The sequence below is a fragment of the Peromyscus eremicus genome, chromosome 10 (assembly GCF_949786415.1).
Source record: "Peromyscus eremicus chromosome 10, PerEre_H2_v1, whole genome shotgun sequence".
NCBI lineage: Eukaryota > Metazoa > Chordata > Mammalia > Rodentia > Cricetidae > Peromyscus > Peromyscus eremicus.
The window spans coordinates 38,301,726-38,315,286 of NC_081426.1; the positions used below are offsets into that span (position 1 = coordinate 38,301,726).

Sequence of the window (13,561 nt, forward strand, 5' to 3'; positions counted from 1 at the left end):
ATTGCTCTGTGCTCTCACTGTAACTGCCTTTTACTGGGTCACTGCCATTAAGAACCACACAGTTCACACTGCTGAGAGTAACTGAGAGAGCAGGAAGCATTTCTCAGTGACACATGACCTTCATGAAGGAAGAGAATGAAAGGGCCGAGAGCTGTGTTTCCTCTAAGATGCTGTTAGTCATCACGTGTTTAAGTAGCCTTTTATTTTGCTTAGTTTAGATGTATTGCCAAGTATGACTCTGGTGGTAAGAACATTTATCTGGACTTATATTTAATAATTTTTTTAATGCTTTGGCAGATGGGAGTCAAGTTTGGAAAGAGTTTGTGAAAACTGTATGAGACTAGAAAGGTATTCATGGTAAAAGCTTCACAGTTTCCCAGGTATGTCCTTATACTGAAGAGGCTTGGAGGAAAATCCAACATTCTGGAAGCCCAGGCTGACAACGCATAGGAACTCTTGCAGTGCTCTGGCTGGGTGCCGGAAGTGCCGCTGCTGTTGGCCAAGCAGGAGGAAATGTTCACCCTCCACCAGCATCCCAGAGTCAAGGCCAGAGGCCGGCGCTGTCCCATGGTCTGCCCTGACAGGCCACAGTACTGGAGGAAAGATACTAAGATTTGCTTGCCATTAATAATTTAAGTTTTTAAATAAATATTTAAGTGCCATTTTTAGCAAGTGTGTCTTGGCGGACCAGCATCTGTGGTCCCAGGGCCCGGCATCTTCACCTCATTGGCCACAAACTCAGTCAATCCGGTTCCCACAGATTGTGAACCTGTCTATCTCTAGCAAATCTTTCTTTGAGGATCTGTGTTTTAATTCAGAATTTTCCTGTGTTATGTCCTTCTCATCGCCATCTGGGGTTGTCAGAAACTGATCAGAATTGCTGGTCACAAGTAAGGGTATGACGTTTTCTTTCTGATGAACAGGCTGGCTGGTGATGGAAGTGGACAGGTTTTCTTCCGTGGAAAGGCCTGTGGGAAAGCAGATCCACTGGATTAGGAAACCATTTCCCTTTGGTTACAGTAAATACTTATCAAACACCATGTTTTCAGGGGTGATGAAAAGTATCCATTCTTTCCTCTTAGATAAAACAAATGAAAACTAAAAGCATACTTGTGTACACTGTAATTTACAATAAAATTCAGGGGCTAGTCATACTCTGTTCATCCAAAATTTTACTCACCCTCATAGGTAATACTACCACTTGATTCTGGAAAGATCCTCTCTCTATCTTCACAGTTCCCTCTTACATGCCCACAAACCATGGCTTGAGTGGAAAACAGCCCTTGCTCTGCACTCAGGACTCCCTCCGGAAGGGCTAAGTAGACTTGAAGGTGCTCCATCTCCTGTCTGTACACTTCAGCTAGTCTCAGACCACCTGCAGGAAGCCCACTTCTGAAGGAAGGCCCCAGCCCAGGAATCTAGGAGGCTGGCTTTGGAGGCAGCTGAGTGAGACTAGGACCCACTGACCTCTGAGTTATAAATTCACTCCCTTCCCCTTTCCTTCTCCATTTCCTGCCCCAAGGTGCTGGGGCCTGGACCCAGGGCTTCATGCTTGCTAGGTTAAATGCTCAACCACTGAGCTAACATCCTCAACTCCATTCAACACCCCCCCCCCCCATTTGATCTTTTTAAGGAAGCTTTAAACCAGAGTGAGCTTTACATAAACTGCCACTAAGATGCAACCTGATGATTCTGCCACGTGTGCAGTCCTGCTGAGACCCTGCAGTCTTCTGTGACTCTGAGAAGGTGAAGAGCTAACACTGTCTTCAGTGTTGACTTCTACCCTCTTCAGGGCCTCACTTCAACAACCTCCTGAATCATCTCTAGCTTGTAGTCTCTTGATCTCTAGGGCATCCTTCACAGACACTCCTCTTACATGCATGTAACCTGCGTGTGACCTGCCATGACCCTTCATCCGATGGCCATCCTCCATTAGACCGGCTCCACATTTACTAACTTCTTCATGTAAGTCAGAGGACACATGCTGATGCACTTTTGATCTTTCGCATCACGAAGAACAAACAGCACTCACACGTTCTTACAGTGACTGCCATCTAAAACCTTAGCTCCCACTTTAGCTTCTGAGAAGACCCACAGGAGCATGACCTGGGTTCAGACCCTGGAGCAGCTGGTCTCCTTTGCTCTGTCTGGAACAAGCTTTACCATCTCCAGCATAGCTGGGCCCTGTCAGGATGCACTGGCCTCCTCTCCCTTTCAAGTCTAAGGCAATGACCTCTGGAGAGTGACAGGCCCCTGGGTTCTGGGGAGGGACATCAGTCCTGTTATTCTTCCAACACCGAAGTCCTTTCACTGACTGTGTGTGCAGCGCTTCCTGTCCCTGACAGCACTCACTGCGGCCTGACACACACTCTACTTACTGTTCTTCCTCTCCTCCCAACAGTCCAGATGCGCTTCTGTCCTAGAACAGAACTCTTCAAGGACCCAACAGTGAGGCAGAATGAAGCGCATCTCTAAGCATCATTTCACCATGGCTGAGTACTGATTTACTAGGAAGAATTCAGAAGATGAACTCTGGAGCAAACATACCTTGAGAGGACTTGCACTTGCTCTGGGATTTACTGGAGGGTTTCCCGGGAGTGCTAGCTGGGGGAGGATTAAATAGCTTCTCTTCCATTTTGGCTTCCTTCACATATTGACATGACTTCCCCAACAGCACAATGCTATTAAGTATTTTCAGGGAGATCAACCTTAGACAGAGAACAGAGTTGTGGGAATTCATGTAAACCAATGTGAGCCGACCTCTTAGCCTGCTTCTGAGATGCAGGCCAGGGTGAGGGGATAGTCCCAGGAGTCAGAGGACCTGTGCTGGTGGAACCTGAGTTCCCTGCACAAAGCTTGAGTTTCCCAAGGTTCTTTATCCAGAGGAAGACTTCTGATATGTTCTAATTCATGAGAAACTCTATCAGCCAGCAGCTTTCCTAGTATAGATAATCCAACATGTATTCTTTTACCATAAAACAGGTAGATGCAGATGAGCAAGAAAGAAAAGACAATTTCTAATTCCCTATGTGGTATCCAGTATATTATCAGCCATTTGCTCTATGTACATCGTCTGTATCTTCTTACTCTGCAGAAATGGGGTCTATTTACAAGGTTGTGGTGGAGCCAAAGTGGGAGCAAGAAGAGGAATCTGGGCTCAGTGTGTGAGTAGAGTCCTTTATGGACCCAGGCAAGATCCTCCACAACTGATCAGAAAGGAGAGGACTGGGAGAGCTCAGGGCCATGCTCAGCACAGGAAAGTTAAGTCTGTTCCTTATTACTCTGCTGTTGTTACATACGTAACCCCCCCCCCCCCCACACACACACACATTATATATATACTGTACAAATGTTCTTCCAAGTCCGTTAATGTTCCTATGTGATCTCAAGAACGCTTTGTGGTATGGGCTACAGAACAAAACTCATTTGTAATAGCTCCCATTTCTGGATATCTGGATTATTTCTAACATTTTGCTTCTATTAAAAAGTTTGTAATTGGCAAAATGATTTAGAGATCGCAGCACCCATTCATATCTTCTCACATACTGTGGGCTGTGACTGACAGCTTTAGCATGAGTGAACAAGTAGGTTGCTGTTTTTGTGTCTGAGATGAAACACTGTCAGTAACACGGAATTACAAGCCAGTGAGAATCACCAGCGGCTTAACATGTGAGTCAACATGTAAAATGGATGAGGATTCCTGTCTGGTCCTCAGGCCTTTCACACAGGGTTTCAGAACACGGCACAGATGGTCCCACAGGCCCACAGGAGCGAATCCACTGCCAGTTGTGGGGCTCCCCGCACCATTCCCTCACTCCTTCCTTCCTTCCTCGCTTCTGTGGTTCTGCCTAAGAGAATCCAAACTCACCAAAGTAATCCCCGATTCCAGATTCCAATCACCCTTTTCTCAGGCCCTCATCTCTCCACTCCTAAATGTTCCCTCTGCCACAAGCTTCTGTCATGGTAAGTGACTGTTCTATTCCCTTCTCTGCTGAAGCCCAGGTTCTCGAAGCACACTTGAAGCCGTTCCTGTGTATTTCCTGTACAAGCCATGTGCATGCAGCGGACAAGTGCAACCCTCCAGTACTAGCACTTGCATTGCAGCCTTGCAGCTTTTCCTGGCAGGCACTGCTTCCTGACTCACTGTTCCTGCTGCACTCGGCCCGTCCGTCCTCCACACAGGAGTTGAAGGGCTCTTCCAAAAAGCCCTCTGGGAGAATCTGGAGCTATCTCCCTGTCAGCGACCTTCTTACAGCCCACCCTCTAGGCTTATTTATACCCTGTATTCCCTGGGTCAACCAGGCTTTCTGCTCACAACTGAAGCAGTCCTCCCGTCCCTCTCCAGCTCTCCCACTCACCCACAGTTTTGCTCACTATGCTTACTACAACTATCTCTTCAGAATGTGTCTCCTGTCAGTCCCTTTGCACACTACAATTTTAGTGACACTGGGGGACAGAATTTGTCTGTCTTTTTTTTGGCTGACCCTTAGAACAGCATGAACCCTGGCAGCCAAGATTGCTGAATGGATGAGGAAGATGTGCTGGTCACATCTTCCCTCCACAGCTGACAAGCACACATCAAAACTGAGTTCTGATGACTTTGCCCAAAGGGAAATCTGGGAAACCCAGAGCTGAGCTGGCTTATGTGGGTGCATGGGCACAAGTGCTGGAGAATGCCATCTGTGGGACAGTACAGCCTGAGCACTCGAGAGGAAAAGGTTGTGGGCAGATAAGCAGAGCAGGAATGATTTCGGACCTAACTTCCCACAGAGTCTGGTTTCCAAAGACATCTGTGATGGCCCAGGTTCATGTCTGAGTGTTCTGTATATCCTCCTGGTCCCGTGTAATACCTGGCATGTGACGGGTTTTCAAGTATGCTATATTCAAGTCTACTTTCCTGATTTATGATCAAACTATGAGAGCAATTAGCTTTAAACAAAGATGGGCACAAGTAGGAACAGGAAACTATGCTAAGAACACCAACGGCAGGGTGTGGGAACCTGCACTACAAAGAAACATGATTTTTTTCTATTTTTAAGAAATATTTTAGTATCTATTGTTATGCAGTCTAAGTACAAAGAAATCTCCTTAAATATTAATCCTCAAAAATAGTATAAAGTTTAAAGTCTTGACATCGTCTTCAGTGTGCAGTTGAACACCTTTGGCATATTAGTAAAAGAAAAGAAGAGAGAGAGAAAAGGCCAGTGTGATTATGGTCAAAGGAAGAAACAGCTCAGGGAAAATATGGAAAAAAAGATGGGAAGAGTCCAGAACATGAAAATAAAAGTCAATTTTCTAGGCTAGAAATCTTAACTCTTACCTGGAAAAGAAAGTATACAGTAAAATTTCTAATATTGTATAATTTCATGTAAAAAACTTAATGTCAAATAACTTAAGAGAGCTGGGTATGGTGGCACGTTGTCAGTAATCCCAGAACTCAGGAGCAGAGGAAGGAGAAACAGGAGTTCACAACCAGCCTTTGGTAAGTAGCGAGCTCAAGGCCAGCCTGGGCTAAGTGAGATCCTGTCTCAAGAACAACAAAAAAGTGTGTTCTGGAGACATAGTTCAGTTAGCAGAGCATATACTTAGCATGCACAAAGCCCTGAACTCAATGTCCAGCACAGCATAAACCAAGTATGGTGGTACACACCTTCAATCACAGCACTCAATCAGAGTTATTTCTGGTGTCACTGCAATTAGTCACCTCACCCAGACACAGCTCTGAAGGAGGAGGGCTAAGACAGGCACTGGGAAGCACTTACAATGAGTGAGGGATCTTAAGTGTAGCCCACAGGAGTGACCATGTCTGAGCTGTTTGGACAGTCTTGGGTACCTGTCATGTTCCAGGCAGTATGTGGATACCGTCACATGCCAGGTATTACATGGGACCAGGAGGATATACAAAACACTCAGACATGAAGCTGGGCCATCACAGATGTCTTTGGAAACCAGACTCTGTGGGAAGTTAGGGCCGAAATCATTCCTGCTCTGCTTATCTGCCCACAACCTTTTCCTCTCGAGTGCTCAGGCTGTACTGTGCCACAGGTGGCATTCTCCAACACTTGTGCCCATGCACCCACATAAGCCAGCTCAGCTCTGGGTTTCCCAGATTTCCCTTTGGGCAAAGTCATCAGAACTCAGGTGGGCTATTTTAGTTCACTTCTTGAAAAATCAAACAGTGGCAAAATAACATTTGACATCATCATTTTCTTATTACCATTTATGATTAGTATAAACTCAACTGTTTACCTCCTGCCTGTGTTTCCCAACCAGAAATGTAAGCTAGTTGGGATCAACAAATTCACAGAAGATTCAGTTGGCATTATTAGGTGGATGTGACACATGCCCAGTGTGCTGAATATTAAGCTTGGCAAGCACACAGAAAAATTAAAGGTGTTTCTAAATATGAAAAAATGAATGCGATGAAAGACTTTCCTCCAAAATAAAGTATGGGTGGAATATAAATCTTGAACAAAAAGACCTTATTGTAAACTTTTGGTTAACAATTCAAACTTAAGCACATAGAAGAGGAGAAATATTTTTGGGTGCAATTAGCTTCTATTACATCTTGCAGTTATACACACTTTACTGTAAAGTCAAAACATAATCAAGAACAGTCAATCTTACCCAAAATAGAAGAGTATGACACAGGCATAGGACAGGATTCCTTGCACTTTAATTGAGCTTGTTACAACTCTGATGAGCTAGCCAGAACAAACCAAAACACAAAAACACACAGACAAAACACAACCATAGAGTTATTAGTTAATATTTAAAAATATTTTTTTCTTCCTTACTTTAACATTTTAGAGTATACTTGCATCTAAGTCCAGGAGGCTGGGTCTAGACTTTCCAGTTCATTGCCGATCTGCCGGCTTGGGTTGGCACAGGCAGACCCAGCGCGCAGGCAGCTGCCACAGACTCTCAGAAGTCTGCTGTGGCCTACTTCACCGATGGGGCTTTACTTACATCTAGCAGAGGTGCAGAAACTCAACCTACAAGGTCTGTCTGGAGGAAGCTCATCTAGTTGTTGCTAGAGATAATCCTGGTTGGGCATTTTCTTCACTTTTCTGTCACTGTTCAAACTCTTTAAGAACCCCCAATAACTTGCAGGGAACATAGAGCAAAGGCAGACTTACGTTGTTTAAGAAACTAAGCACACAATCACTCAAAAGCCATGTGGCTCTGTCTCTTTGGTTAGTCATGGCTAACACCTAGCTTCTTATGAAAGGGAAACCTAGACACAGAAGTATTATCCCTAGAAGCCTGTGGAATGAATCTGGTGGGAGCAGCTGAGAGGAAACATTTACACATTACAGGTCCAGGTCCTGGGAGCAGCCATGAAAATGAAGCAGTGATAACTGGCCTCACCCAGTGATGTCAAGATTCTATCGTGATGCCTTAAATAGAATTCAAATGCTACACACGAAAAGAACAACAGAAATGAGACATGGGATGGGCTGTCACATGTCCAATCTAGTTTCACTGTGAGAAAAGCACCATGGAGCCCTCACCTGTGCCACGGCCTCTAGCAGAGAAAGGGTTGCTACTACCATTCAACTAACCCCTTTATTAAAAAACAGCTGCACAATCTAGATTTACCCTCAGGACTGAATATATCATGTTTCTTTTTTTTTTTTTTTTTTTTTTTTTTTGGTTTTTCGAGACAGGGTTTCTCTGTGTAGCTTTGCGCCTTTCCTGGAACTCACTTGCTTGGTAGCCCAGGCTGGCCTCGAACTCACAGAGATCCGCCTGGCTCTGCCTCCCGAGTGCTGGGATTAAAGGCGTGCGCCACCACCGCCCGGCTATATCATGTTTCTAATACCAGGAAATACACATAGAAAAATTCAACATGCTATTTTTTTCAATTTCTTTAACTTTTACTAAATAACCTTTAAAATCTGAGTTTCTCCGAAATTCGTTTTTCTGAAGTAAAAGAATTTTGTATTACTATATCATAAGCAATTAAAACCATAACATGTTTAGGGTATGGTTATCTGTTAAGCTGTTGAAATTTAACATGAAACCTGTCATCACCCACCATCTAAAAACGTGGGGTAAAATCTAAATACAGCTGCTACGACTTCCAGCTTTCTTGTACATCTGTCAGCTGACCTGCACACAGCTGCTTTCAGGTCATGTTCTGATGCTGGATCCAGGAGTGTAGAAGGGGTAAGCACACTGCAGGGCTCAGCCCTGCTCACCACTCACTACGCATTCTGCGTTTATTTCCTCAGCATATGTTCCCAGCACTGGATTGATGGCATCTAGCACCTCACTATCAAAGTGCCCGCTAGAAACAGGACGAGCTATGCAGTCACCTCCGTGCTCCAGCAGACACAGCAACGCCCACCTCCGGGTGTATCCATTAGAGAGAAAATTCTTTACTCAATGGATAAGCAAAAGAATAACCTCATTGTTAGGAAAGCTATTTGGATAAGCAGTCCCCATGATGTCACTTTTCTGCTGATAGCTCAAAATCCAAAGGAATAATGAATTTAGAATTTAAGACAAACTTCTTTTGGGTTAATTACCATTTTTTGAAATACAAAGACCTGTTGAAACAGACTTACTGATAATACATACTGATGTTTTATGATGATGGCCATCTCATTATGAAAACAGAAAAGCATGAACTTACTAAGACAGCTAGCGGGAGAGGAGAGGAATAAATCCCATTCTCCGTGCTACCGAGTCACTGTAGTCTGTATATGCCTGCAGAGAAAGGAGAAAAGGACTCACTCAGTTTAATTAGCATCTAGAAAGTACAATTCACTCATCAGCAAAAGCTCTGAACAGGTGTGGTATGAACTGAAGAGAACGCAGCACCTGCCCCATAACTGAGCAGAAGGATGCAGGAACCTAAGTGGTCACCACACATTTCAAATAAGAAGTTATATCATTGCTACAATGTTGCAGAAACATACAGCATTTAATGTTATTGCTGTATAAATATTTAATGTCTAGAAAAAGACAAGTTCAAGTCTATAGTTTTATCTGTAGTACATTTAACCACTGGGGAGTTAATTTCGGACAACACCTTTAAATGAAATGCTCACATTTTTCTGTCGGCTGCTGACAAGGTCAAATGCAAGGCTGGCTCTATACTCACTGTAGACCTGAAGGCAAAAAAAAAAAAAAAAAAAAAAAAAAAAGAAAAGGTAAGATGCAGTCTACAACATACACACAGTGGAAAGGTTTAGGCTTTGTAGATAAAAATGCTTCCTACCTGAGGGGCAGCTACCCACCAACCCCACAGTTCCCCAGAGTTTTCTTGAGTGAGAGTAGCAGGAAATATTAGATAGAAGGATTTAGAATAAGAAGATAAACAGATAGAAAATACAGGATAGCCTCCAAGAAGGCCTGGAACCTATTCCAACGAGCCCTGACTGTCTCTGCCCTAAGGTATTTATAGAAACGCCAAGTGGTGGAGCAAAAGACCTCCCCGTAGCACAGCCAAGTGCAGACCATCTCAGACACCAGCACTCAGGCCCGTGGTCCAATCATCCTCTCTATGCAGACCTGCTGGGTAAAGCCACGAGGAACCCGAGAACGGGCTCCCACACCTACTTACTCAGGGAAAGATGCTAATGAGCAACAAGACATCTACAGCTTGAGGAATACGGTCAGCTTCCCTGCTACATTTTAAAGGTTTTGCTCTAAAGAGGAATAACAGCCAATGACTACAGTTCCCAGAGTTTGGACTTTAGAGAGAAGTGGCCATTTTAAGCAGCACTCTATCGAAAAAATAATTCTGGAATTTTGAGTGCACAGTTAAGTATTATAACCATGTATTTAACCACAACAATAACACCTTTCCAAAAAAAGATGCTGATAGTGAGTGAGACAGAAATGGGCTGGACCTTATCAGAGCCATTGTAGCAGCCTCTAGGGAGCGTGACAATTGTATTCCCACTAAAAATGGCATGAACTACCTGAATCAAACCTTTAATTTTAATTTCAGGTACTGAGAAAATACCCTATAAAAAAGAGAATCATCTGTATTGACAAAGCCAAGAGAGAAAATGGTGAATTCAGTTTTGATTTCTGCTTTGCTGAAAGGACAGAAACATGCTTCAAGCATTTAGAAAACCAGAAACAGGATTTTGCAACTGGTACTGCATTCACTTTTGAGCTGAATAAATAAGTTGTCAAATATGATTGTCAAAAATATAACTCAAGAAAATCAAGGAAGCTGCTGAGCCAATTCTCTCTGTTTGGAACTAAGGCTGAGGCTCTGACATGACGTTCTCCACCTCCATGTACCTGTGTACTGATTTATAGCCGCAGAGCTATTTCTAAAGGTACTAGAGAAAATGGTTACAACATAAGCAAATCCCCCAAAGCTTCCTCAAGTGAGTTCACAAGTAAAATGTACAGCTGGTCTCCTAGGACTTAGGTACCTGATTATATTCACAGAAAAAAACAAAACCCAATTTCTAAATAGGAAATATTTTGATGGTTCTATTTTAAAATAGATCCAGTATGATTTTAATAATAAATACAATAAACCAAAGGTTACCTTATGATAATAATGAGTCAAGGAAACACTAAATAGGAATTGCTAGAAATACATACATCTGCAGTGATGTCATTGAATTTGGTGATAAAGGCGTGCTTTACAATATCCACAGCAATTTCTGACGCGATCACCATACAGACATCGGGAAACAACACCCAGAGATGATCTATAAAGCAGGTAAGAAACAGACAATTAGACTTCTTCATAGAAACAGAACCTGTACCTCAAGCTCCTAGCAGCCTGGAACCTCCAACAGGGCACACTCCAGTATTTTCAATGAATGACGGAGAACTAGCATTCTATTAATCATAACCTTCACTGCCAGAGTAACGTTTTACCAAGTTAAAGGATAATTAATGTTTATCCAGTGTCCTAGCACCACTTCACATGCAGGCCAGCATCCAGAGGCCCTTCCTATGAGGAAACCACACACTGGAGAGATGACTAGGTAAGTGGGTCCTTAGAACACCTAGTGGATGTGTTGAAGCCCTTTCCTCCCTGATCACCATGGCTTAAAGAGCTGGTTGTTTTATTTCACAGCACATAGACATAACTTACTATATCTGCTTATTTTAGTACTACACAACTGATAAACCCATCCACAGGCATCCTCCCCAGGCCCCAAACAAGAACCGAAGAAGTGCAAAGCAAAGATGTTTGGAGATGCTGGCTGGGGCTTACAGAAACTCAGCATGGACTACTGGAGGGCAGGGTTGCCTACATGGACAACAGAGGGAAGCTTTTCTGAGTCTAGCAACTCGCTGAAGCTATGAGACTCCTAGGACTCTTAATACCAAATGCTGCCATCTCCTGCTATGCTCCTGGGCAAATTTTCTAAGTATCTAAGTCCTAGTTTCCTCATCTACAAAATGAGACTAATAGAATGTTTACATTTCATTACTGTAAGATTTAACTGAGATACTGGAATGCAGCAATGTGCTTTCCATACAAAATAGTATTTTTGCTGTTAGGTACCCTGGGCACAAAGGGAAAGCAATTATAAAACAAAACCGAAGTATGAAAGCACAATGTCCAAACCAGTGAAAGCATCAAAGCATGGTGTTCCCTTGTCACTGCACAGTGGTGGGAAAGGAGGTTTAAGGTATGATTATGGGAATTCACACATCCAGTTCTCAGACAGATCGATCGGGCCTTCCTTTGGCATAACAATTCTGTTCCTTTGGGACTAATTCCGTCTGGGCTCCTGGGGCCAGCCACACATGCCCACTCTGTCTTTTGTGGAAACTGTTAGCTGATCTTGTCAACACTATGCACCAAAAGCATCCAGGTAGGGGCCAGAGAAATGGCTCAGTGGTTAAAGGAACTTGCTGCCAAGCCTGACCACTTGAGTTCATGCCCCAGAGCTACCACTGTGGAAGGAGTGACGTGATTGTCCCAAGTTGTTATCTAACCTCTGCATGAGTGTGCAAGTGAGCATGTGTATCCACAGGCACGAGTTAGGACATGTGCACACACACATGAGTGTAAAGCTAATATTTTTGAAAGCACGTAGATAACGCGAAGTCAGGTGTGTAGCATGAGGGGCTTTCCCACCAGAGGTCAAGTGGCCTTTGGATCTATTCAGATTAGAGCTGTTAAGATCTACAATTTGGCCATACAGGTTCTGTAAGAAAGTAACCCCTGGAAATGTATTTCCAAACTCAGTATCACTTTATGTGTGGTTCTAATTCTTCAAATATCCCTGAAAACAAGCCACAAGTCAAGGTAGCAAGAGGCTTCAGAGGCTTAGGACATCCACAATGTTGGAAGTCACACAAGAACTATGAAACATTGTCTGTTCCATTAAGAACGAACTGTACATTAATAAAAAGCCTGCAAATGACCTGAGCTATCAGAACAAATTCTGTGCTACAGTCACCTCCTACCCCATCAGCTTGCAAGTTCTGCAAACTCCTCAGCACTTTGACAGCTGTCCTGGGCTGAGCCATTTGCCTGGGACGCAGCATAGCAGTGCCTGGCTGCTAACTGAACAGGTGAACATTTGTAGAATTCTGACAACTTCTTGTCAGCCAGATTCAGGAATGAATATAAGCAACACAATTTATTGACTTTTATTCTATTTCTAAAATTTACCCTCATAAAAAACATGGTAAATGTGAGGAAGAGCAAAGGCTCTAACCTAATGGGAACCAGAGTAACCACAATAGCTACAGCTCCAAGAGGGCCCTGAGCTGCTGCACTTGGAGTATGCTTAGCCACATGAACATCTGCAGAGACACAGGTCTTATGAGAAATGACAGCATCCAACTCCACAGAGTATGATACATCCATTCCCCCGGAAGAGCCATTTCAAATACACAAACATCAGTACAGATAGGCACTTCAGCACTGACTTTACTCCATGTGAGTAAAGTTTTTTAAGTTTTTTGAAAACTAAAAAAGATATGGTTTCTCTGTGTAGTCCTGCTGTCCTAGAACTTGCTCTGTAGACCAGGCTGGCCTCAAACTCGGAGATCTGCCTGCCTCTGTGTCCCAAGTACTGGGATTAAAGGCACATGGCACCACTACCCAGCCTTGATTTGTCTTAAGAGTAAACTTAGCCAGGCGGTGGTGGCACACGCCTTTAATCCCAGCACTTGGGAGGCAGAGACAAGTGGATCTCTGAGTTCAAGGCTAGCCTGGTCTACAGAGCTAGTTCCAAACTCTGTCTCAAAAAAGAAAAAACAACAACAAAAACAAAAAAAAAGAGTAAATTTAAAGGACACCATATTTGATTCAAGAGGCACTTACCTGGATTCCAAGAAAACTGTTCCATGTTTCTTAAGCACACTATTAGCAAAAGCACATAATTTGTGAATCGTTCCTTAATATCTTAAAAAAAAAGGGAGAGAATTGAACATTAAGTGCTAAAATGTATTAAATAGGGAAATAATTAAATAATTCTATTAAAACATCTGTAAAAAAATAGTGACTTTTGGAACCCATGGGGTTCCCTTTTAGATACCAAAATTCACAGTGCTCAGGTCTCTCATACCACACACTGCACTATCTATCTGTACATAACCTATCACCTTCTGT

General features: G+C 43.3%; 1 protein-coding gene across 1 annotated transcript in view; it reads right to left on the reverse strand.

The window, feature by feature from the left end:
* Positions 1-253: 253 nt before the first annotated feature.
* The window catches only part of Tapt1 (transmembrane anterior posterior transformation 1), a 51,431-nt gene continuing 38,123 nt past the window's right edge, over positions 254-13,561 (reverse strand). The window contains 8 exon segments of the mRNA XM_059275838.1: positions 254-968; positions 2,548-2,708; positions 6,628-6,704; positions 8,642-8,662; positions 8,665-8,715; positions 9,060-9,119; positions 10,579-10,688; positions 13,274-13,354. Coding sequence (XP_059131821.1) covers positions 739-968; positions 2,548-2,708; positions 6,628-6,704; positions 8,642-8,662; positions 8,665-8,715; positions 9,060-9,119; positions 10,579-10,688; positions 13,274-13,354 — 791 coding nt within the window. The 3' untranslated portion in view covers positions 254-738.